General features: G+C 42.7%; 2 protein-coding genes across 5 annotated transcripts in view; one reads left to right on the forward strand and one right to left on the reverse strand.

Moving 5' to 3' along the window:
• Positions 1-10540, reverse strand: part of FGD6 (FYVE, RhoGEF and PH domain containing 6) — an 81874-nt gene extending 71334 nt beyond the window's left edge. The window contains exons 1-2 of the mRNA XM_029079108.2: positions 10380-10540; positions 1534-3898 (exon numbers count right to left, since the gene is read on the reverse strand). Coding sequence (XP_028934941.1) covers positions 1534-3898; positions 10380-10395 — 2381 coding nt within the window. The 5' untranslated portion in view covers positions 10396-10540. The remainder of the gene's footprint in view (positions 1-1533; positions 3899-10379) is intronic.
• A 236-nt stretch (positions 10541-10776) lies between these two features.
• The window catches only part of VEZT (vezatin, adherens junctions transmembrane protein), a 44381-nt gene continuing 28694 nt past the window's right edge, over positions 10777-26463 (forward strand). For all 4 annotated transcript variants that reach the window (XR_003764255.2, XR_003764256.2, XM_029078716.2 and 1 more), the window contains exons 1-3: positions 10777-10854; positions 21818-21952; positions 23720-23809. Coding sequence is in view for 2 of the 4 variants with exons in the window: in XM_029078716.2 (XP_028934549.1) it covers positions 10786-10854; positions 21818-21952; positions 23720-23809 (294 nt within the window). In the remaining 2 variants the exon portion in view is untranslated. The remainder of the gene's footprint in view (positions 10855-21817; positions 21953-23719; positions 23810-26463) is intronic.

Raw genomic sequence — 26463 nt, forward strand, 5'->3', positions numbered from 1 at the left:
GAGGGTAAAAAGATAATGGACCTGATCCCTGACCTCAAGGAGTACAGATGTTTTCATTCACCAACCACTTATCATAGAGAAGCAGCGTGGCTCAGTGGAAAGAACCCGGGCTTAGGAGTCAGAGATCGTGGGTTCTAATCCCAGTTCCGCCGCTTGCCTGCTGTGTGACTTTGGGCACATCACTTAACTTCTCTGTGCCTCAGTTACCTCATCTGTAAAATGGGGATTAAAACTGTGAGCCCCACGTGAGACAACCTGATCACCTTGTATCCCCCCAGCGCTTAGAACAGTGCTTTGCACATAGTAAGCGCTTAATAAATACCGCCATTATTATTATATATTATCCCTGCTTATCTACTTTTGTTTGATGTCTGTTTTTTAATCCTTCTCTGACAATCTTCTTTTTTTAGGGTATTTATTAAATGTTCCTATGTAGCAGGTACTGTACTATGAGCTGGAGTAAAAACAAGATGATTGGGTTGGACATAATCCCTGTGCCACAAAGGGTTCACAGTCTTAATCCTCATTTTGCAGATGAGGTAACTGAGGCACAGAGAAGTTATGTGACTTGGCCAAGGTCACACAGCAGACAAGTGGTGGAGCCAGAATTAGAACCCAGATCCTCAGAGTCCCTCGCCAGGGTTCTTTCCACTAGGCCATGCTGCTTCACCAGTCAAATCAATCTTTGTCATTCTTTACTAATTCTTTATTTATTGAATCCTCTCTCTGAGCCGATCGGCCAGGATCCTGCTCTCGAAGAGTTTATACTCTAAAGTAGAGAATCAAATGAGGACTACGTGAATTCAATATTAGTAATTAAATGTAAAACTTCCAATAAAATATTTTTGATCAGGTCACTCAGACCATGTCCCTCCTTCTGTATTCTTTACCTTATTAAATCCCTCTTCCCTTTCCAAGTTTTATTAAAAAAAAAGGCACCTAAACCCTTAAAGAAATTACAAACTAATGAAGTTGGTGGATTATTGTGGGACAAGAAACAGAGTGGAGGAGAAGAGCTGGGGAAGGGTAAGAGGGGGCTAAGAAATTTGGGAATCTCATGAAACTCCTTCAGAGCCTATGGAGCACTGACCTTCCCTAAGCAGTAAGAAACACACTTACTTGTAGTGTGTAAAGGGAGAAGAATTGAGTCCAATCTTTTTCCTAACTTTCACCCAGGAAAAGCAGAGAATGTGTTTTGCTAGATCTATTTAACTTTGCAGCCATCTAAAATCCCCAAAGAACTGTACCATTACTATAGCTCAAAAAGTTGCATTTTAAGGCTTCTGCAGTTCCTAATGGGCTCTAAGTTATTAGTATGTTATCAACTGCTGCAGACAAGATCTGGAGTTTATTTTTTTTAAGTCAATCACACACTTCCAACCAGGCCAAAATGGCTAAGTACATCAGAGAAGCAAATGGGCCTTACAACAAGATTTTTGTCCTCGTCAATTATTAGCCAGAAAATAAAGTCTTTTTACTTCAATAGACTGACTTGACCTATTCTATCCCACCTAATACCCTCCCCCGTGTTACCTGAAAGACAGATGATGGAGTCCATGATTCAGCTGGCTGTCCGAGTCTTCATATAGTTCTTCTAGCACACAGACAGTTGTGTCAGAGTTTTCCACGCTGCTGGAATTCTGCCATTCAAAACTCAGAGCTTTACCAGTAGTTTCAATAAAAGGCAAATTCTCATATTCTGGTATTTCCTCATAGTGGCGCACATTTTCATACTCTGGAGCACAGCTGTCCTTCAAAGAACTGAGAGGAAGCTGAGACGAGGTCTCCCTGGAGAGCATTTGATCATCTAAGGATTCCGCTCTTTGACTGTCTGGTACTTCAAGTGGTCTCTGAGACTTCATCTTCAAGGCTGGGCAGTCAGCAGAATATGCCTTAAGAGATTTAATTTTCTTTTCATTTACTAAAGTTGGCCCATGCTGGTCATTATGAATCCTCTTTCCTTCTCCACACAAGAGGTCGCCTGGGACACTGTCCACAGATTGGCTGCCCTTAGACAATAATTTCTGCAAGTCACTCTTCATGATGCAGAGGGACAATTTCATGTTGAGTAATCTCTTCAGAGTGCTTTTCTTTTGAGAGTTTTTACAGGGTTTCTCAGTTCTTTCTATATCCACAGAGGACATTGATTTTGCTCTAGGTTTGGACAGAGAAGTTAAGGGCAGATTGGCTAAAGGCATCCTGACAGACTTTAGGGACTCTGGACTCCCTGAAAATGGCAGAATTGGATGAGGTAATTTCCACACAGGTTTCTCTGAAGCCCGTTTTGGCATATCTTTGGTAGACAGATGCCTTAGACAAGTTTCCTCCAAAATCCCTCCTGAATTTCTTTCCTCATTAGAGGGATAAGAACTTTTCTCCATAAGCTCCTCTGATGCAGCTTTTTTAAGGAGGCCGGCTGCAGGCAAGCTATGTCGTTGAGGCTTTTTAGGAGCAATCTTTGGGGAACTTTCCACTCTAACATGAATCTCCTTGTCCGTCTTTTGCGCAGGGACATCGGAGCTGCTGGCGGGAAGTACATGTTGGTTGTTGGTTGGTAGGAGCCGCTTATGCAAACTCAAAGAAAGAGTGTCCACGTCAGGTAACATACTGGAACCATCTAAGGTTTTATTCTCAAGTCTCGGATTACAATCTGTCACTACAGAAAACTCCATTTTTTCGACAGGGTAAGGGGGTTTGGGGCACTTCTGGGGGGTGAAATAATGTTTCTCAAGAGATGCTTGGCTCTGACTTCCTTCATCACCAGAATGATGATTAGCTTGGTTTCCTTTTTCTCCGTGTGGACTGTGATATAAAATGTTCTGACCAGGAATATTAGACTCATTTGTTTTTTTCATACAGTGTTCAGCAAAGCTAAAGGAGTCACTGGCTGAATTATCTGGTTCCCCGGGGTCTGGGTCATCTACACCCCCTTGCCGTACAAGACAAGCAGGCCGGGGCTTTCTGGGTTTAGGGACTGGAAATTTTTTGGCACACCGTAAGGAAGGCGTTACTAAGAGGCTAACATCATTGTCTTCTGCTTTCCCTCTAATTCTACCTTGAAATTTGAGACTGTTCATTTTGCCATTTTCCTTCGCTCCTTGGTCCAATGAGCAAAAACAATGCCTGCCATCACGAGTCCAATCTTGACAAGTTTCAAGTCCTTGACCCTCATCTCTAACAAGCTTGGAATAATGGTTTGGTTTATCAGAATCTTCATCAAAATTTAGTGGAGACGTAACAAGATCATAAAAGTCAATTCTAACCTGCTTATTAGGATTTAAGTTATCATCCTCCTCAGTGCTGTCTCCAGCTCCCTGGTTCAAATGGCAACCAATGGGGGCTCCGTGTGTTGAAACATCTTTGGGCTTCCCTTCCAAAAGGCTCGCCTTTACAAACACATGACTCGAAGTCACTTTTTCCCGATTAAGATCGAGTTTTCTTCTAGTCCTCAGAGTTTTTGTGGCCTGCTCATCAATTTCGATATTTTCTAAGCTTTCAAGTTTTTCAAGGTGCTCTAAAACTACCTGTGCTTTACATACATTTTCTCCAGTCCCAGTCTTGTGGGTGCACTCAGAAGTACAAGAGCAGAAAATATAAGTTTCATTCACATCTTCTCCAGGGATTCCATTTTTGCAATTTAGGTTCTCCAAGTTTTCAAATAACTCCTTGCTACGTTCTGGAAAATTTACAGTGCTTTTTCTTGCTGGTGTCAGTTTAATGTCAGAGGTAGGTGAGTCCTTGAAGACTTTTGGCTTGGGGGCAATTGCTGGTTTTGTTTTCTTTGTTGACTGTACACCACTGGAAATCATTACATCAGGTTTCGGTGCAATAGGAGGGGGTGTTGGTTTATGTGCTACCACGAATTTGGGTTTAGGGGCCACCGGTGGCTTCTTAATTTCTAGGAAGGGAAGAATGGAAACATCAGTCACCACGTCCAAGCATTCAAATTTAATTTGATAGCATTTTGGTTGTTACAATCTACTTACTTCCCATACAAGCATTCTACAGTACAACAGGGCAGAGAGCTTAGTACAGTGCTAAGCGCTCAGTACAGTGCCCTGCACACAATAAGCACTCAATAAATACGGCTGAATGAAATGAATTAAAAAATCTCTTCAGCCTGCCTTCTCCTCTCAGAGTGTTCCTTGATGCTTTCATTTACAGTTGTATTTTACCAAAACCTTTCTGAAGTACTTCAAAATGGGGGATTGTTCCAAATTAGTATTACTGAACAGAATTTCAAACAACAGATTGGAATTTCTAATTTATAGCAGTTCTTAGTGGTCTACAAAATAAATTAAAAAACTGCTAAAAAACCTGCTTTGGGAGTTCACAAACGTTGCTGAGCTTTCAAATAATGGTGAAAAACACTGACTTCCCAAAATCAAAGACTGGTTATTATTGTCTGAAAAAAAGTTCATGATTTATTTAATCCAAATTATTTTTCTTGCAATGTTGTTGTTTTTTTTAAGTCTGCTTTGATAGGAAGTTGTTGGTTTATTTAGTTTTCAGGAGCTCATTTGTTGGGTTTAGGTTTTCATGGATTTTTTTTTTAAACTACCTTTAACATCCTTCATGGAATTACTTGGAGCCAGGTCTAAAGGAAAAAAAATAATGCAGGGGTGCGGAGGAGTTGATGCAGATTTGAACAGGGAGAGGAAAGAGAAAAAATAATCCTTCCCCTAATGGCAAAGAGTTTTCCAAACCTTTGCCCCTAAGACAGTGAAAAAAGATACCAAATACCGGCTTCTGCCTCATCCGTGCCTTATTTGTGTCTTAAACAAAAGCAAAAAATTATGAATATTTTCTAAACAATACAAATTTACCAAAGAATACATTTTAAGTAAGATGCTCGTAATCATGTTCACCTTCAATAATTAAAATAGGAAGATGAAAAAATAACCCCTCCTATGGTGCTAAAATTTGGAACTTGACAAGACATTATAAATGCCACTGGGAGGGATGGAATTAGATATTTTACTTTGTTTATGGTCAAAAATAGTTAGTAAAAGCAAACCAGTTGGGCAACTGAGTACTGGGTCCCCATCATGTTCTCTAGACTACTGGCCCATGGGCATTGCAGAAGTTACATCATGGGCCTCTTTCTTCTACGTTGAATTAATTACGTATCAATTTTTAAACGTCCTTCTACTCTGAAAGTTTAATGAAATTTAAAAAGAAACATCAAACCAATTCTCAGTAGTCATATTTCATCCTCCCGAGACATACAATTGCTTTTAAAACTCATTTTATAGAACAAGACTATTTCAACTTAAGCAATTGTAGTAAATACATTTTTGTAAAGAAGTTGTCATCAAGGAGAGCCACAAAAAAATAAAGAATTGGTATGTCAATATTAAAACTAATCTACTTATGAGGTGAAGAGTCGTTTGGGAGGAGGGAGAGGTGAGCCATTATTCTGGAGATAATCTCTGATAGCAGGGATTGGGGAGATCCCCTAAACATGCAAACTAGGACCTGGGCTTAATGTGCCTTCATCCTTGGACTTTAAAGTAATACGTCATGAAACACTCACCAAAATGAGCATGTGCAATCTTGCTTAAGGCTAACGAAAGAAATCAAGGGCAAAGATTCTTGCTACACATTCCTGAATTCCACTGATGGTGGATTTAAAAAGCAATTTTTTAAACTTAATATATTATTGTCCTTTGTTTCCAAAATGATGCCACTGATGGTGAAATGTCATGCTACAGTTAATTATCTTAGAAAAAAATGATCAAAGGCAAATGTTCATGATCTTGAATCATACAATCACTGCATTAGATGGGTCCCAAATGTAGAGTAGTGCAAACAAGACAAAAGATGGAAAATCTATATGGTTAATTCCATTAGGATAACTTCCTTTTCTCAAAAACTGTATTAGAGGCCCAAGGAATTTGATGATGTCTTCTTAGTTAAATTAAAAAAAAGTTCACATATCAACTTTTCCTCAGGTAACATTTCTAGCAAAGACAAAAACAATGTGCTCACAATGTCAGAAAGTCGATTTGGAAGGCAGGAAAACTGGGAGCAGATTAAAAAGTCAACTTACAAGATGAACACTTTCAACATTTTAATCTTTGACTAAATAATAATATAAGTATTGAGAAGCAGCATGTCCCGGAAGTCTGAGACCTCTACCAGCTTTGTCATTTGCCTGCTGTGGGACAATAGGCAAGTCACTTAACCTGTCTGGACCTCTGTTTCCTCATGTTTGCCTCCCCTTACACTGTGAGCCCCATGTATCTTGTATCCACTCCAGAGCTTACTACAGTGGTTGGCACATAGTAAGCGCTTAAAAAGTGACACAAGTACTATTTTTATTACAAAATTACCAGCAGGTTTTTACTTTTCTAAGCGACTCAAAAGAGAACACAATTTTGGATAGCTCAAAGAGTTACATATTTAATGTAATTAAAATATAGTGAAACATGTTTTATCCTCATTTTAGCAATCAACTATTTTAAATATTACGTTTTAAATGTAGTCACTTGACAATTTGGTGCAGATAGCAATATTTTATTATTCTTATATTTATTATTCTTAATAATTAAGATCAGGTTTTTTAACCTCAAAGAGTCACTTAAGTAGCAGAATTTTAAATTCTTCACCCCTAAATTTGTTGTGTTCCTACACAACTAGAAGTACCAATCAAAGGAAACAAACCATTATGGCATAGTATGTGCCAGAGTCAAAAATAGTTGAAAAAAAAAAGTTTGTCAATGCTTGGAAATGATCCAGTGGTCAGAATCTTAAAAGTGTATCAAATTATACACCGACACTGAAACTCCACTTTCAAGGCAAACGCTGAAAATCTATTGTTTACACAGCTGTTCAATTCCAAGAAAAATAAAGAAGTTAAAGAACTAAAAATATATTACTAAGAGTGACAAGTGCACTTGGGCTGAGTCCCATGCGGGACAGGGACTGTGTCCAATTTGATTAACTTTTATCTACCCTAGCGCTTAGAACATAGCACCTAACAGATATAATAATAATAAGCACACAGCTCATATTTATATAGAGAATATGGTACATTTGAATGCTCTCCATTAGTGAACCAGCTGCAGATTTAAGAAGTACTTTGTAAAGCAGACAACTTGAAGACTTTATGGTTCGGGTACAAATGAGAACAGATTTAGAATGAAAAGCTCTTCATTTTAAAATAAAACAAACTGCTTAATTTAGTCTCCCTGGTAGATATCCTTAAAAAAAAATGCTCCCTCATGAATAGATAAATGTGGTTGCAAACTTTTATTCAAAACAAATCCAAACACTTCCATAAAAATCTCACATTAGGTACAGAATAACCACTTCTTTAATACAAGAAACATTTCAAGAGTCTAAATGGATTCGATTACTATGCTGAAAACACTATGTATTTAAATATGTGTATGCCACACACAAACACAAATAGAAAATAGTTCTCTTCCATGCTTCAAATGGAAAAATAGTTCTCTTCCATGTTTCCCATACAAACACATAAAGGAAGCCTAGGAAGCTAAAAAGTTGAGTCTATTTTAAAAGAGTATTCTCAATACATCGCAGTAAACAAAAAAGAAAAAAACACAACCTTGAAATCGATAGTTTCCCGTCTCTTCATTAGCATTAAGTAAAATTACTCTTTAATCAATTAAAAAAAAACAAACAACCTATGCAGGTCTTTGAGTAGTGCTAGATGTTGGATTAAGTAAAAATGAAAGCTGAAACATTCACTGTGGGTTAAAAGAAGCATACTTCAAATTTATTTGAAATAAAATAGAATGAACTGGAAACTGGTTGAAGGGTTCTTTCCAGTCCTTTTATTACTCACCTATAATAGCCTGAAGTTAACTAGTTGGGTAACAGTTTTGACAAAAAGCACATAAACACGCATGGCATGAAAAGAAGTCAGGACTCAGGAAAGCAGGATGTCATTTTCACGGAACTTTACTAATAACCTGGCTGAGGTATTTATAGCCATCAAGTCCCCCACACATTATCTTTCTGAGATACCTTTTGGAGGAATAATCACACAACGAGCAATGCTCATTGACATTTTCATTAGAGCAATGCTCATTCACATTCTCATTAGAGCAATGCTCATTCACATTCTCATTAGAGCAATGCTCATTCACATTCTCATTAGAGCAATGCTCATTCACATTCTCATCAGAGCAATGCTCATTTACATTTTCATTAAAATGCAATCAGACACTCAGGCGGTCCCTTTTATTTTCAAAATCCTGCTAAATTGATATTACCAATCTAATTACACCTGCCACTAATCTACTGACCGTATTGAAACCTTATACTTTTATAAATAGGTCAGTTTTGATTAGCACATGATTCGGGAGTGTTCAACTTGCACTCTCAACACTTAAAGCATCGAAGGAGGAGGAAGAGGATCTTTTCCCAGTAAACTTCTCATAGGAAAGAGGCGGAAAACCTAAGGATAACTGGCCAGAATTGGGATGAAAATTAACTTTCCTCTGCAGACGTCCGAACAGGGAGGCCAACACCTTGATAATAACAGCAAGTGCATTTGTGGAAATCGATCGTATTTATTGAACGCTTACGGGGGGGCGGGGAAGTGGGGCAGAGCACTGTACTAAGCGCTGGGGAGGGTACACTGGAATGAGTTTTTTAGCAGTATGGGCTAAAACGCTTCAATGAAGGGGGGGAGACAGCAGGGATTTTTTTGTTGACATAGGTGGGGTAGAAGTGGGAAAACAGAAAGAAGGTTCCCCTGGCAGCCCAGACAAGCTTTCAGCGCTTAGTACAGTGCTCTGCACACAGTAAGCGCTCAATAAATACGACTGAATGAAAACCCGGTGGAGGAACAGGTCTGGCTGCCCTGCCTGAGCCTTCTCCCTCATCTAACAACCCAAAAAAGAGGGATTTTTTTTGGTCGACATCCCAAGGCTCCACTTGGACATTCTCCACCCGGTCCATTCATTCAGTCGTACTTACTGAGCGCTTACTGTGTGCAAGGCACCGTACTAAGCGCTTGGAAAGCAAAACTCAGCAACAGAGAGAGACCATCATTGAGTTATTCATTCAGTCGTACTTACTGAGCGCTTACGGTGTGCAGAGCACTGTAGTAAGCGCTTGGAAAGCACAACTCGGCAACAGAGAGACCATCATTCAGTCATTCATTCAATCCTATTTATTGAGCGCTTACGGTGTGCAGAGCACTGTACTAAGCGCTTGGAAAGTACAATTCGGCAACAGAGACCATCATTCATTCATTCAATCCAATTTATTGAGCGCTTACTGTGTGCAGAGCATCCAACTAAGCGCTTGGAAAGGATAACGGCAACAGAGACCATCTTTCATTCATACATATTTATTGAGCGCTTGCTGTGTGCAGAGCACTGCACTAAGCGCTTGGAAAGTGCAACTGGACAACAGAGAACATCATTCATTCATTCAATCCCATTTACTGAGCGCTTATGGTGTGCAGAGCACTGTACTAAGCGCTTGGAAAGTGCAACTGGGCACCAGAGAGGAACCATCATTCCTTCAATCCCATTTATTGAGCGCTTAGGGTGTGCAGAGCACTGTACTAAGCGCTTGGAAAGTGCAACTGGGCACCAGCTAGGGACCATCATTCATTCAATCCCATTTCTTGAGTACTTACGGTGTGCAGAGCACTGTACTAAGCGCTTGGAAAGTGCAACTGGGCACCAGAGAGGGACCAGCATTCATTCCTACAGATGTATTGAGCGCTTAAGGTGTGCAGAGCACTGTACTAAGCGCTTGGAAAGTGCAACTGGGCACCAGCTAGGGACCATCATTCATTCAATCTCATTTATTGAGAGCTTAGGGTGTGCAGAGCACTGTACTAAGCGCTTGGAAAGTGCAACTGGGCACCAGAGAGGGACCATCATTCATTCCTACAGATGTATTGAGCGCTTAGGGTGTGCAGAGCACTGTACTAAGCGCTTGGAAAGTGCAACTGGGCACCAGAGAGGGACCATCATTCATTCCTACAGATGTATTGAGCGCTTAGGGTGTGCAGAGCACTGTACTAAGCGCTTGGAAAGTGCAACTGGGCACCAGCTAGGGACCAACATTCATTCCTACAGATGTATTGAGCGCTTAGGGTGTGCAGAGCACTATACTAAGCGCTTGGAAAGTGCAACTGGGCACCGGATAGGGACCATCATTCATTCGTACATATTTCTTGGGAGGGGATGGAGACGGAGGGACCCCCTCCCCCCCCTCCCCCCCCTCCCCCCCCTCCCCCCCTCCCCGGTGCCTTGGGCGGATCCTCCCTCGTCCAACTCACTGCCTTTGCACGTGCGGCAGGACCGGCCTTCCCTCCCTCGCGCCTTCAGGTAGCTCCTTCGGGAGCAACTCCCACCTGAAACTCTCCTCGGCCCCCGGCCACTTACCGGCAGGAGAATTCATGATTCCTGGCCTCCCCTGCGCCTTTTTCCCCGCGCCGTCGCCGCGCTTTAATCCATATTTTCTTTAAAAAGCCGCTTCCTACGGGTGCGGAGTGGCGGCCGGAGCCCCGCGCTGCCCCATGCCGCCGCGGCCGCCTCCGGGAGCTCCTCCGCCCGGACGCTCACGGCCATCACCGCGCCCCCTGCCGGCCGCGCGGCCGCGCCACACGCGCGCTCCCGAGCCCCGCGGGGCCGCGCCGGCCCCACGTGCCGCCGCCCTCCAATGGGAGCGCCGGCCCCTGGGCCGGGCGGAAGGGCGGGCGAGGCGGCGGCGTCGGCGTCGGCGTCGGCGGCGGGGCAGGCCGGGAGTTGTAGTCCCCTTCCGGCCGGCGGCGGCCGGACTGCATTTCCCATGGTGCCGGGCGGGGTGGCATGGCGGAGAAGGATGACACCGGAGTTTGACGAAGAAGTGGTTTTGGAGGTGGGGGATGAGAGCGCCGAGGAGAAGGCCGGGATCTTCGGGGGCGTTTGGTCTTTTGTTTCGAGCGGGGAGGGAGGGGGGGGGGGAGGGCCACGCGCCTTCCTTTCTGCCCGCTCTCAGCTGCGGGGCTGCCTGGCAGGTGGGAGTGGGAGGCGCCGGGCTTTACGTCCTCTTTCCCTCCTTCCTTCCCACCCTCCTTTCCTCCTTCCCTCCTTCCCACCCTCCTCCCTCCCTTTTTCCTTCTTTCCCACCCTCCCACCCTCCCTTCTTCCTTCCCATCCTCCCTTCTTCCTTCCCACCCACCCTCCTACCCACCCACCCTCCTACCCACCTTCCTTCCTTCCTTCCTTCCTTCCTTCCTTCCTTCCTTCCTTCCTTCCTTCCTTCCTTCCTTCCTTCCTTCCTTCCCTCCCTCCCTCCCTCCCTCCCTCCCTCCTTCCTTCCCAACCCTCCTACCCACCCACCCTCCTTCCTTCCCACCCTCCCTTCTTCCCACCCTCCCACCCTCCCTTCTTCCTTCCCACCCTCCCTTCTTCCTTCCTTCCTAACCTCCCACCCTCCTTCCCATCCTCCCTCCCTCCCTCCTTCCTCCCTCCTTCCCTTCCTCCCTTCCTTCTTCCCTCCCTCCCTTCCTCCTTCCCTCCCTCCCTTCTTCCTTTCTTCCCTCTCTTCCCTCCCACCCTCTTTCCTTCCTTCCCTCCCACCCTCTTTCCTTCCTACCCTCCTTCCCTCCCACCCTCCCTCCCACCCTTTCTCCTTCCTCCCTCCCTCCCACCCTTTCTCCTTCCTCCCTCCCTCCCACTCTTTCTCCTTCCCCCCTCCCTCCCACTCTTTCTCCTTCCCTCCTCCCTCCTCCCTCCCCTCCGTTCCCTGCCTCCCTCCCTTCCTCCCCCGGCCCGGGACTGTCGCCTCTCCCGTTTCTGGGCCTCTTCGAAGCGGCAGAGGCTGGAGCCTGCAGGCCCCGGCCCCGGCCCCGGCGGGCCTAAGGGGTCTGCCCCTCCTGGGCGGGGGGCCTGGGCTGTCCTCTGGCCCCTGACCCCTGACCCCTGGAGTCCTCCTCCCCCGCCGGCTGTCGGGGGGATGGGGGGAGGTCGAGACTTGGGCCCTGAGCCCCTCTTCGGGGTCCCAGGGGCGGGGGCGAGCCTGGGCTGCGAAGGCGCACTCTCCCAAGTGCTTAGCGCAGTGCTCCGCACTTAGGAAGCGCTCAGTACCCTCTTTGCCAGATTGTGTGTATGTTGCCAGTTCAGTCAGTAGGGGCCAAAAGCCTCCGCAGGTGTGGATTTTGAACCATATCAAGGCTACCCCTAGATGATGGAATTTACATTGATTAGTGAATCTAGTTCATATCTCTCAACATTTTGATGGGAATAGGATATTCTGCAGACCGTAGAGAACCAGCGTGGCCTAGGGGGGAAAGAGCACAGGCTGGGGATTAGGGATTAGGGAAGCAGCGTGGTTCAGTGGAAAGAGCCCGGGCTTGGGAGTCAGCAGTCATGGGTTCGAATTCCGGCTCTGCCACTTCTCAGCTGGGTGACTGTGGGCAGGTCACTTCACTTCTCTGTGCCTCAGTTACCTCATCTGTAAAATGGGTCTGTAATCTGACAACCTGATGACCCTGTATCTACCCCAGCGCTTAGAACAGTGCTCTGCACATAGTAAGCGCTTAACAAATACCAACATTATTAGGACCTGGGTTCTAATCCCAGCTCTGCCACTTGTCGGCTCTGTGACCTTGGGCGTGTCACTTCCCTATGCCTCTGGTGCCTTGACTCTAAAACGGGAGCCCCATATGTGAAGGGGACTGCGTCCAACCTGATTAGCTTCTATCTACCCCCAGGATTTAAAACAGGGCTTGGCACATAGTAAGCACTTAAAATGAAAAAATATTTTAAAACTGCATACGAGTTAAACATACTCATGTGTTTATTTTGTATTCGTAATGTCTATTTCTATTGACATTTGCCTATTAAACTTTCCTAAATGTATTTAGTATATTTCTCATTAATAAAATTAGCAAAAATAAGATTCCACCTTTTTCCAATTTGACGCGTTCTCATCAGAGGTTACATTTCAACTTGTACTCAAATGAATAAATTAAAGCAATTAGTTTAAAGTGACCTAATGAATATCAATAGATGGCATTTATTGAGTGCTTACTATCTGCAGAGCAGTGTGCTCTTGCTGGAGGGTGAACAAGGTGAAAGAGTTTGTAGACATCCTTATCCATGATTAGATAGCATGTAGAACACCAAAATCCCAATTCAGTCAAGCAGTGGTATTTTATTGAGCATTTACCGTGTTCGGAACACTGTACTACGTGCTTGGGAGCGTACAGAGTTGGTAGACCTGCTCCCTGCGCACCAGGTGCCTACAATCTGCAGGGGGAGATGAACATTAATATAAAATGTGGGTAGGTAAATAAGTGCTGTGGGAATGAGGATGGAGGGACTATCACATCCTTAAGGGGGACAAATCTAAGTGCATAGGTGACACAGAAAGGAGTGGGAGTAAGGGAAATGAGGGCTTAGTCAGGGGAGGCTTCTTGGAGGAGATGTGACCTTAATAAGGCTTTGAAGGTGCGGGGAGAGGTGGACTGTTGGACATGAAGGGCGAGGAGATTCCAAGCTAGAGGCATGAAGTGGGCGAGAGGTCGGTAGGGAGATAGACAAGAACGAGGAATAGCGAGTAGGTTGGCATCTGAGGAGCAAAGTGAGCGAACTAGTTTGTAGTAAAAAGTCAGTGAAGTAAGATAGGAGAGGGCAAGGTAATTGAAAACCGCTGGTATAAAGAGTTTCTGTTTGATGTGGAGGTGGGTGGGGATCCCTTGGAGTTCTTGAGGAGTGGGAATTATGGACTGAACCTATTTTAGAAAAATGACCTGAGTAGCAGGGTGAAGTGTGGACTGGAGTGGGGAGAGACAGGAGACAGTGCGGTTAGCAAGGAGGCTGTTGCAGTAGTCGGAGTGGGTTAGGGTAAGTGCTTGGCTCAATGTGATAGCAGTTGGGGGAGGAAAGAGCAGATTTTAGTGATATTGTGAAGGTAGAACTGACAGGATTTGGTGACGTTGAACGTGTAGCTTGAATGAGAGTGATGAGTCGAGAGTAGTGAGACAGGGAGGAAAGCGGTGCTGTCCACAGTGTTGGGGGAAAGTCAGGAGGAGGACAGGGTTTGGGTGGAAAATGAGGAAAAACAGGAAATGAGTTTCTTGTGCCCATTAGGAAGACTAGAGAAATCTCATAATAGTGAGATTTGGAAGGTAGGTTATGGAATCTCTTAATCTGGGGTCTTTGAAAATAGGGTTGGTTGACTGATAATCGATGATTAATTAACTGCTAGCTAAAAACAATCTTCATGGAAAGAGGATTGACCAGAATTTCTTCTAGAGCCCTTCTGTTTGATTCGATAGTTATTTCAATAAGGGGAGGTATTCGAAGAAAATCAGTTTACATTCTTTAAAAGGAAGTGTACTCTAGTCTTCTTAAATAACCATTAATGCAGAATAGAGGGATTTTTTTCAAGAGCTCTAAAATTTAACCATTCTTTGGGGAAAAAATGTATCTTGCTTTATTTTAGTGAAGTTTAATGAAGTTGTAACCTTTTTGTTTAAATCAAAACTGTTAATCTGTCATTGATGAAAAGTACTGTGATTATATTGGTGTTGTAGCTGTATCGATCCAGTGGAAAGAATGCTAGCTCTGGGAATTGCCAGACCTGGGTTCTAGTCCCAATTCTACCTCTGGGGCTCTGCCATCAGCAGAGAAGATTTTGGACCCAAGGATTATATAGTGCATTGATTCTTAATAAATTTTTGCCAAGAGTAGACATATGGCTTCATGCAGAACTCAGTCCTTGCTTAGTGGGCATAAAATCTTGCTACTATATACTGACCTACTTTTTCATTCATATAAATACCTTAGGGTAATGGTATTTGAACATGTTTTACATTTCACTTGTACTTTGCCCACCTGTCTGTTAGGAAAGTCTGACCTAATTTGAAACATTCATCAGTTAAATTTAGGAAGTCAGTGAATATTTGTAAACATAAATATATGGTAAGGGGTAAAATTATCGAGAAAAGAGAGTACTAATGGCCAAAAGCAATTCATTGTGGAGAATTAGTAGCCTCAACCTCTAAATACTTTTCCACAAATTTAAATAAATTTTGACTAGCTTTTATGTTTTACCCCCCCAAAAAATTTCAAAGCTAAAGTAAAATTCCATGTTCCAAAAGTTGGAACAGTGGCCATCTTTTCTGAACTATCCTATTTCATAGCAAATGATTTAATAATATGAATGAACATCATTTTTTCTGGCAGTTTCTTTAGGCTACTATTGAACTGAAAGAAATAAGGCTTAGGAGGTTTTCACCATTGCAGGAAATAGTAGATCAACGAACTAACGGGAGCCATCGACCCAACAAATATTGGGAGTGAGAAAGGCATTATCTTCACCCTACAGCTTTTAAGGCTCCTCACCACATACTTCACTGTAGGAAGGGAGCTGGCAAAGGCTGGAGCTGAGACAAGTCGTCTCAGTTGCAGTGCTCTCCCATCCTCAGACTCGGTCTGAGAATGGGTGTGCTGATCCCTGGCCAGTCCTGGCCTCAGCAGGGAACAGGTGGTCCAGCCCCGAACTGGGAATGTCTTCTTCTGGCCTAGTCTAGCCTGAGCCTCAGTGGGAAAGCAGCAGAGTTTCAAGATGTGTACCTAAGTGCTATAAGGGAGATTAATGGTATTAATGTGTACTTATACTGAACATTTTTCAGCTTGGGCATCTCTCTGAAACTGATTTCTTAAAAGCTTAGGTTTTACTCTGCATGAAAGCTCCTTGAAGTCAAGAAATGCTGTTATTTTCTGTGCAGTGCCTAAATACCATCATGCACATATAGATGCTCATATCTAGTGGTAATTTTTACAACTTGGAACCCTGAACGCTGATGATATTTTATATCTTCATAAGTCAGGGAATCAAAAGCTATAATATTATGGTAGACTATTTTAAACTCTTTAGAGCAAACAGGTAAGAAAATGTATGAGGTCCAGATGCAAAATGAATTATTTGAGCAGTGGTCTTTCCTTTGCTTCCATCGTGCCTATAAAAACAGAAAAAAAACCACCTGTTCTGCAAAAAAGAATGAACTTCTTTGTCTTGAAGTTATTTTTACAGAAAGAACTGTAATAAATAAATAGCCTACCAGACTGTTTAAACTTTGGGATTTTGCTTTTGATCATCAGGAACGATTGATTTCCTGGTAATTTTAGAACTTTAATTCTCACTTTAGTCATCTCCAGAAGGTTGGTTGGTTTTTCAACATTACCCTTTTCTGGTGACTGGCTCTCCTAAATGAATTATTGCTTCAGTGCCCTGAATAATGCTCTAGTGCTAGCATGGAATTCCAGTTGGAGCAGGCACTATGATTGTCAGGGAGGACTTTTGGGTGGAAAAATATGGCAGTGGGCCGAGTCTACCCTTTCCTTGAGACAGATTGCCCCAGGTGTGGTAATTCCAGAGTTGCCAGCAGTAGTTTCTGTGCCAGAGGTAGAAACTTTTGAAAGACTGAGTGCCCAAGGGCAGGAGATGGAAATGACTCCTCACTTCCCTCAACTCCTCCAAAAATCCCTCATGGAAGAGGTAGCATAGAAGACGGACAGGGAGGAAGCCACATCCTACCTCAACACTCTAGTGTTCTACTAGTATAATGTTGACCAAAGAAAATGAATCTTCTATTGTACAGTGTGGCTCTTCCATATGAAATTCTTCAGGTTTTTTGGGATATTGATGTTGCCTTCAGCCTCTCTGACTTTGCATGTCCCTCTTCCATATGCCCTCTGTCAGCCTATGATGTTTCTCTTCACCCTGGGGGATGTTTGCCGCAGATTTTTACATAGTTTCCTTTCTTTCATTTTCAAATTCGTCTTTCTGTCTCTACCTGTCACTCTTATATTTTCTTCTCTTTTGCACCATCTCTGCCCACTTTTTCTCTCTTAAAAACCCATAAAGGAAAACGAACTGAAGCTTATGGAGAGCAGTAGGTTTTCATTGGAGGTTTTCAAGGATGGAACTGATGGTTAGAGTTATAGCCTGCCAGATATGAAGCTGGGGAGAGATCCAGGCAAAGGGAGAGATGAGAACAAGGCATAGTAACTAGGTAAGCTTGAGGGGAACAAAGAGCATGAACTGGAGAGAGTACGTATAGGGGATAGCAAGCTTATCGGGTGTCCCCTAAGCCAGTTGTTGGAAAATTCTGCTTGATGCCAGGTGGAATGGGTTACCATCGGAGATTTTTTTGAGCTTCAGAGAGAAGTGTAGAGAAGGCAGTGAGCCAGGCAGAGTGAAGTATTGATAGGTGAGGAGAAAACCAGGAGTCAGGAAAATGAGCAAGGAGGCTGTTGCTGTCGTTAAGGCAAGACATAAGTGCTTGGATCAGCCAGGTGGCTTTTTGGATGGAAAAAAAAGGGGCAGATTCTGGAAATGTTGAGGAGGGTATTTGGCAACACATTGGATGTCAAGTTGAAAGAGAAGGAACAGAAAAGGATGATACCAAGATTACAGGCCCAAGAGATGTGGAAGAGATGGAAGGGTTATTGACTGAATGGGAAAGTTAGAGGAAAGAGAGCATTTGGGAGAGAAGATGAGTTCAGTTTTGAACATAGTGAGTTTGAAGTGTCATTCATTCAGTCATATTTATTGAGTGTTTACTGTGTGCAGAGCACTGTACTAAGCACTTGGCAGAGTACAATTTAACAATAAGCAGACACAATCCCTGCTCACAGTGAGCTTATAGTGCCAGTGGGACGTTCATGTAACAATGTCCTAGAGGCAGGAAGAGATGCAAAATCAAACAAGTTTATGCGGTCCTCATTAATTCAGGCCATAGAACAAGAATGAAAAGATAAATGGGCAACATATTTGAGATTTGGGAGAATAGCAGGATATTATTAGATTACTAGGAGGAGACCAAAAAAAGTGACTTTTGTTTGTGATACCTTTCTTCACTTATCTTATTAGTGTATATAATAGTAACAATCACAAGAGCCAGAATTGGAACCCAGGTCCTTCTGACTCCCAGGCCTGTGATCTATCCACTGTGCCATGCTGCTCTCCCTACCTGCTCTAATCCCAGTTCTGCCACTTGACTGCTGTGTGGCCTTGATCAAGTCACTTCACTTCTCTGTGCCTCAGTTACCTCATCTGTAAAATGGGGATTGAGACTATGAGCCCCAAGCGGGTCAGGGACTATGTCCAACCTGATTTGCTTGTATCCACCCCAGCATTTAGTACAGTGCCTGGCACATAGTAAGCACTTAACATATATCACAGTTATTATAATTATTATTATTGAGTTAGTGCTGAGCATACTTGGCCTGGTTGAACAGTGATGTTACTTAAAGAAAAAAAGGCAATTGGAAGCTGTATATATTGGACTCTTCTACAAGCATAGTTGGGTTAACCCTGATCAAATAAATAATTTGCCCTTTTTACCCTTTAATACTTTGTTGATTTATTTCTGGGGATTTTCGAGAAAGATTTTCTTAAAGACCTCACTAAAATTTCAAGTCTTTTTTTTTTAATTGATAGCCATCATTCATGAAAGCAAGATAATTAAGAAACTTAGCGGGACATTATCCACATGGTTTCTTCTGATAGAAAAACCCACTTCTAATCAAGAATTTATTAGACTCCTACTTTAATGAAATAGCTTCCTTTAGTACAAGGGAAATGAGCAGTCTTACCAGAAAACAGGATATCCACTCTCCTGTGCCAGCATAAAACTTTAATGAGACCCTTCTTACAGTTAAAGAAGGATGTTCCAAATGTTCCATGAGTAATTATAGTGCAGAATGGACTCCCCAAATTGAGTCACTGGCTTAATCCAGAGTTTCTGTAGATGACTTAGTTGTCTACTCAAAGATTTCAGATGAAATTACCTTGAAATTGGCATTTCTCCTGAATTACTTAAGAAACCTGGTGGTGGTTTCAGGTAGTGAATAATGGAAGAGTTGGCATAATGAGGGAATTCCAGCTTATGCTTCAGATTTATTTGGAACCTGGCCATTTTAATGAGTTCATTGGACAGCTCATTGCTAAATTTAAGGTGGTGAATGACAAAGTCATTACTGGAGAGAATGTTTCTGATTTGGTTGTAGACCAAGTACTTAGAGACAAGAATGATACTTCACAGAACTAATGAAAGCCTCTGTGGCACTTTGGACCCACTTTGGTATGGGAGAGCACAAACATTTTGAAAGCCCCAGTTAGGGTTGTCCCTAGAGTAGAGTCAGTTAAGACAGTCTTCTCGGGTTCCATGTCTGTGTCCTCTAAAGAGCTGCTGCTCCATGGGATTGTGGGGGCCACGGAGGGTGGGAGGAGAGAAACCATTGTGCACCTGTGTCACCCTCACCCTCCCTGCTCTGCCTGAGGTCCTGCAGGGGGGATTTGTGGGAGGATGTTGCCTAGGGTGGGCAAAACTCTCTGTGGTCAGCCCAGAGCACGATTTTAAGGACAGAACTGGTGCTATGTAAATAACCCCTCCACTGCAAGATGCTCTATGAAGTTTGTTGACTCAGATGTGTTGCCTACACTCCACTTTGGGTGCCCCTGACTACAGCTAATCTGTAAACTTCATTTTGGGAATAATGATAATGTGCCTCATTTTACAACTGAGGGAACTGAGGCAAGGATAAATTAAGTGACTTGCCCAAGGTCACACAGCAGGCAAATGGTGGAGCTGGGATTACAGCCCAGGTCATTTTGACTGCCAGGCCCATGGTCTATCCACCAAGCCAAGCTGCTTCTCAATTTTAAACTCTATTAGACTGATTTTGTGAGATAAGGTGCCACTTTGGTAATTTCTAGAAAGGGAAGCTAAAGGGAGCTCTTTGCCAATCCAGGCATTCAAAAACAATAAAGGTGATGTGAAATCTGGCCAGAATCCAAAAGGGAACTCAACTGGAGTCCTTTGAGGAATTATAAAACTCTGATTAAACCTATCCGCTAACAATAATATTTTAATTGGCAATACAATAGAAAAGTTCAAAAAAAGAAATTCAAGTGGAACATTAACTTTGTAAATGAAGATTTAAACCAGTAAGTCCTAAAATACATTGCCGACGCCCACTTCATCATCCCTCTTTCCTCACCTACTGCCATTTCAACATTTCCACACCATCAGAGCACTTGGATACTCACTCTCTGCCCTTGGTATTCATGTACATGTCTTTAAATTTGTTTAAACAACAAATTTAAATTTGCTCAGAGTAAATACTAACGATTGAGCGGTTGGTTGACTGAGGAGAGAAGAGAAATATTTTGTGTCCACCCCACCTTTCTTAGAGAACTCTGGGGACGTGAGTCGGTCCCTTTGCTTCCTGGAAGTGTGGTTAGTAACTTCCCTTCTCTGCAGTTCTGACTTTCCAGAAGATTGGATGTTTTGGGAGCACAGAGCTCTCTCCAAAAACAGAGAATTTTGCAGTGCAGTCTAACAAATTCTAAGAATGGGGACAGCCAGGCATTTTATTTTATTATTTCTCTCTCTCCTCTCTCCCTACTTCTCCCCCTTCTACTTCTTTGCCATCCCTTCATAGCATTTGGGAAGTACTTGGTGACCTACGGTTGTGGACAGCGACTGTGTCTATCAACTCTGTTGGATTGTACTCAGGGGCTTAGAGCACTGCTTTGTATACAGTAAGTGCTCAATAAATACCATCGATTCATTAATTAATTCTGTTTTGGAGCAGAAATGAATAATAAAGACCCATTCCAGATCATCCTGCCAAAGAACTGGTCCAGCCTCTTTGAAATCTGGATGTTCCATGGCCATTAGTGGAGCTTGGTCCTTATGTCCACCTGCAGGCTTGAAGCAAACCCAAATGAACTGGCCTTTGAGCCCCTGATATGGCAGCTCTGCTAACATAGTGGAAAAACATTTCTGACACTGCTTAGACTTCTTTTTGGCCGGAGCTGGAGAAGTACAGTAGACTGCGGTAGCGGGCTGGTGAGGTGGTGAAATGTCGCTACTGCGCTTGGTTGAACATGTTCACATGTTTGACAGATGACTCTCTTGGGGTTTGTAGAAGTCAAACATAATGGCCTATTCTGATGTCAGCCTATAAATTTAAAATTAATTTAGGAGCTTGAAAATGGGTTGACAGATATTGCCTTACTGTAGAAGGAAACTTAAACTGAAATCCTAATATCAAATTCCTCTTTTGGCTCTTCTTATTCACATGTGTAATAGGCAAAATACCTAATGTTAGTTTGTCATTCAGAAGAATACCCTTTGAATAGGAATCATATACGATTAAGTAGAATTGATATGAAAGAGATGATGTCAAATTTTATAAGATTTAAGACTTAACTATACCTATATTTACACTCCCTTGTTCCTGTGGTTAGGGAATAATGGATAAATTGAAATGGTTTATCAGTAAGTCAGATTTGAGCACTTACTATGTGCTGAGTACTGTACTAAGTGCTTGGGAGAGTACAGTGTAACAGAATTGGTAGACACACTTCCTTACCACAGTGAGCTTGTAGGCTTTTTCAGTGACTGAGAGTGAGAGAGGAAAACAAAGAACTTTCTTCTCTCCTTGGGGATTGGTTTGCTGCTAGTTTGTCAAGAATGGTGGTATAATTCTGCAGTTGCTTTTATCCAGTAACTATCCTGTTCAGAAATTGCATTTTTTGTTTGTATCATTTTTCTTCAATCTGCTGTATTTTTTGCTGACTTTATTAAATATTATATAAACTTTTACCAAGCTGCTTTGTACAGCAGGCACAGAGAAGTTAAGTGACTTGCCCAAGGTCACCCAGTAGACAAGTGGCAGATCCAGGATTAGAATCCAGATCCTCAGATTCACAGGCCTGTGCTCTTCTAAGTAGGCCGTACTGCGGCTCTGGAAAATATGTAGAAAATATTAGAGAAGCTTATCAAGTTTTCCTCCCACTTTTTGATCTCTTTCAGAATTCCCCACTTTATCAGTACTTGCAGGATTTGGGTCATTCTGATTTTGAAATATGCTCTTCTTTGTCACGGAAAGCAGAACGATGCTCATCACAAGAAGAGCAACAAGAGCAGGATGCCCAGAAGTCATCAAACGTGAGTCTTTTTTATCATCGATTTTGTCTTCATACCATCACTGATGGCCTTCTTGGTACCAAGAACTCAGAGTAGGCACAAAGGGAATTTTACAAAAGAAAAAACGATATATTTGGGCTTATATCTTAATGAGAGACAGAAGCTAGCATAAAAACATAGGTATAAATAAGAGAGTATACAAAGAAGGCTATAGAATTCATGTAAAATCACTGTGTAACTTAATGGTGTGACCAGGGCAGCCATGGGGTTAATCCAGAAATGCTTCAGTCAGGAGACGAGATTTTGTTAGGGACCAGAAAAAATGTAGAATTCTTCTCAAATTGCATGTTCTCATACTAAACATCTTACACTGTTTAGAAGGGTTGTAAAAATGAAGTAGTTGTTTTCAGGGCAGCTGAGCCTTACCTTTGACAAGAGGTCAGTTCTCTTGTCATGTGAGGATTGCGTTCTTGAAGAACATATATGGTAGTAGTCACCTCCTGTCCACCACCTGTGTGCCATAAAGTTGCCTACTAATACCATATTAAATTAAATCCAGACAGAAGAGCGTTGTGGGAAGAACATGCCCAGCACCATGTTGGCTTATCTTTTCCTCTTAATCCTTCTTACTCATCATTCCCTTCCTGAAACCGAAGAGTCAAAACTCGTATCTCTTCCACTCTTCAGTGTTTCCTTGCCTTCCCTCCAGTTTCCACCTTTGCTTCTCTTGCTTCTCCTCCTTCTCTCCTCTTTCTCCCTGAATACTTCTTAGCAATTCTCCCCACAGTTTCCTCATTTGTACCCTGCATTCCCACAACCTTGTCTTACACTTCCAGCACAATCCCAGTGCCTGTACTGTTGGAGAGTAGAGACTTGCTTCCTCCCAACCCCAACAGTCACTCCTTCAAGCACAAGGAGTGGAGAGAGGTGGGGGAGATGGGGTGGGGGGAGTGGAGAGAGAGAAAAGAGAAGAATATGAATGAGTGAACATGATGGTGGGGGCGGGGGGAAGAGAGAGAGAGAGAGCAAACACAAACGCACATTATTATTACATATAGATCCCTTTGGTGGACAGGAGTCAGGCTTGCAGGACCATTCTCCACAAACTACAAAACAAAAAGCCTCTTTCACTAGTTCTCAGCTCCAGTGCTTTTCATCCTATTGGCCAAAAGCCAATCCCTCTAAGAATATTCCAAATGACCCTAAATGATTGGTGGGGGGCAGGGAAGGGAGGAAGGGAAAGTCTGATCCGAACCAAATTATGACGTGGCCAGCAACTATGCAGTTAAGTCATAGCAAATATTGCTGTTTTTATCCATTCTGTTATGGAGGTCCATATGCCACCTCAGTAGTACCCCCAAAAAGAAGTTGAAAATCACTGCCCTACGTTGTTAGCTCCCTGAGGGACAGGGACTCTTCTAATTCCCACCTGTTTGTCTTTACCTGTGCTAAGCACAGTGCTCTGCACACTGTAAGCAATCAATAAACACTTTTGCTTCTACTGCTAGGCAGAAAATATCCCAAGTAGGAACATAGTTGCTCTGTCTGCTAGGTCTTGCATGATAAAGCAACCATTGAAATCGAAGCACCCCATTTTATGAGATTGTTGTTGATGATATTAGTAATAATTATAACTATTCATGGATCACCAACAGAGTTCTAGATATCATAGCATGCCATGTCCTCATCTATGTATTCCTTTGTGGGCACCAAAGAATACATGACAAAATGTTGAATTTTGTGAGGGGCTGTTAATATCGTTTAAAAATGAAGTGTCTTTCCTTACAGCAAAGCAGCCTCTTAAAAGTGGCTGAAATTGCCAAAAATTGGATCTCCCTTTCACCATTCAATAAGAAAGATGATTTACTGCACAAGCTGGTAAGTTTTCTTGGTTTGTATCCTTTATTTTTTGACATATGCTCACCTTGCTGTCTTTTCCAAGACTTCCATCTCATCAGAAAAAGTTCGTGGTCTTTTTAATTCCTTCTAATTCAAGATAATTGATCGACAGTTAATAGTTTGACATCCTAGTGAGAAATTCTAGTGAACTCTGCAACTAAGTTAATTACTTGTAATTGTACACATAACTGAGACATTACAATCCTTCAGTACAGGTTTTCAACTCTGAGAATTAAAATAATTTTTTTCAGATACTGGAGAACAAAATAATATTGTCATCTCCACACAGAACCTACTCTCTAAGACTTCCACTAACACCTAAGTCCCAAGTTGTTCACAGAGCAATTGTAAGGAGTCAGGATTGGTTTTAAGGACTGATAGAATTTATAGTTTTAATAGCTCTTTGGTGCTTGTTTAGCATTCTTGAAAACTGATTAAGCAATCCAAGGGGTGATCTAGTCGACTAAAGTGTTTTATCAAATGATCTCCTAAGCGGACAAGTCCCAAGAGTGGCTTTGGAGGCGGGAGTAACCCCAGATGGCAGAAGTTGTGCTTTCTCTGGCCATGGGCCACCAGAACACTGGGACACGGCCAAGGCAGGAATGCTAGTGAAAAAAATAGGATGACAGTGGGAGCAGCTGAGCCAGCCTGACTTTAGATGTTCGAGAGATCTAACTAAATCTCCGACAAGATTCAAACTGGCTAGTGACAAGCAGCGTGGCTCAGTGGGAAGAGACTGGGCTTGGGAGTCAAAAGCCATGGGTTCAAATCCCGGCTCTGCCACTTGGCAGCTGTGTGACTGTGGGCAAGTCACTTAACTTTTCTGTGCCTCAGTTACCTCATCTGTAAAATGGGGATAAAGACTGTGAGCCTCACGTGGGACAATCTAATTACCCTGTATCTACCCCAGTGTTTAGAACAGTGCTCTGCACATAGTAAGCGCTTAAGAAATACCAACATTGTTATTATTTATCTTCCCAGAATCTAGCAGTACTTATTAAGCATAGTTCTCCCTCCCCTTTTCCTCTTCCCTCACCTCACTCCCCATTTTTCTCCTCTTGCACCCTTCACCCCCCTCTTCCTTCTGTTACCTCCCACATTGTTATAATAATAATGTTGGCATTTGTTAAGTGCTTACTATGTGCAGAGCACTGTTCTAAGCGCTGGGGTAGATACAGGGTAATCAGGTTGTCCCACGTGAGGCTCACAGTCTTAATCCCCATTTTACAGATGAGGTAACTGAGACACAGAGAAGTTAAGTGACTTGCCCACAGTCACTCAGCTGACAAGTGGCGGAGCCTGAATTTGAACCCATGACCTCTGACTCCCAAGCCCGTGCTCTTTCCACTGAGCCACGCGGCTTCTCTGTTATCCAGCTTGTCCTCCTTGCCCCTTCTTGGAAACAAGCAGGGGAACATAGATATAATGCTATAATATAATCACAAAACTAAGTGAAAAATTGTGAAAAAACTTCTCCGCCCAAGTTGTCCTCATGCTAAAAATGAAATCAGTTTCAGTGGATAATAGGTCACCTTAACAAAATTTGGTTTTGTTTGCATTTTCTTATTTTGATCATTGCTTCAAGAGTCATTTGCTTCCAGATTTAGTGTAGAATTTGAGAGTTTATTCCTTCATATAATATGGGTTTTCTTATAGATGCATTAAGGTTGCAAAGTACAATGTTACTGAAACAGGCCAATATCCCATCCAGTCCAACTATGGCAACTGGATGCTCAAAGGAGCTTTATTATTAGTTCTCTTTGCCATTCCAACTAATGGTTAGGGAGGGATGTACTATCTAAGATCCCTAATCTTCCTAACCCACTTTGGACCATTTTTCCATGATTCTAACCCAATCCATTGTAAACTTTTGATATTTTCAGCCTGATGGGAAAGTGTGCCAAGAAATGTTTCCTTTTGTTTTTTCTGAACCTCCCTTTCAAGTTACAATAGGTGGTGCCCCTCTGCCCACACACCATGTTGTGGGATTTGCTGATCAAGTTTGGGTTCATCCTGTCCCCACCTTGTGTGGTTTTGTAGACTTCAATCATGTCCCCTCTCAGCCTTCATTTTTCTAAACTGAAGAGTCCTAATTTAGGGGGTATATTTCGTTTTTTCCATCCTGCTCAGCAGCACTTGTGGAGTACCCACTGTGTGCAGAGTCATGTACTAGGTGCCTGGAAACATGAAGCAGAAGTTAAAGACATTAATGGCCCCTACCCACAATGAAATACTCTCTTCCTTATCATCATGGTGGCCCTTCTCTGAATCTTCTCCAGCTCTGTTATATTCTTCTGTAGATGTGGCCACCAGAACTGCCTGCAGTAGTTCAACTGTGGGTACACCATCCTTTTTTGTAATGGTCAAGTTATGCCTTTTGTTTTCTATCCCTTCCTGTTGATGCCCAGCAATTGGTTGGCCTTTGGGCTATCACCACACATTTGGCTGATGATTAAAAAGAACAGTCTTCAGTGACTTTAGAGTGTCTTTTCTGAATCCCAGATCTATATCTCGGAGTTCATCATTAAGTAGAATTATTTGGGTTATTTTCCCCCAGTGCATTGCCTTTCACTTGCTCACATTGAAGCTCACCTGCCATTTTTCAGTCCACTCATTGAGCTTTGAGGTGTTGT

The sequence above is a fragment of the Ornithorhynchus anatinus genome, chromosome 14 (assembly GCF_004115215.2).
Source record: "Ornithorhynchus anatinus isolate Pmale09 chromosome 14, mOrnAna1.pri.v4, whole genome shotgun sequence".
Taxonomy (NCBI): domain Eukaryota; kingdom Metazoa; phylum Chordata; class Mammalia; order Monotremata; family Ornithorhynchidae; genus Ornithorhynchus; species Ornithorhynchus anatinus.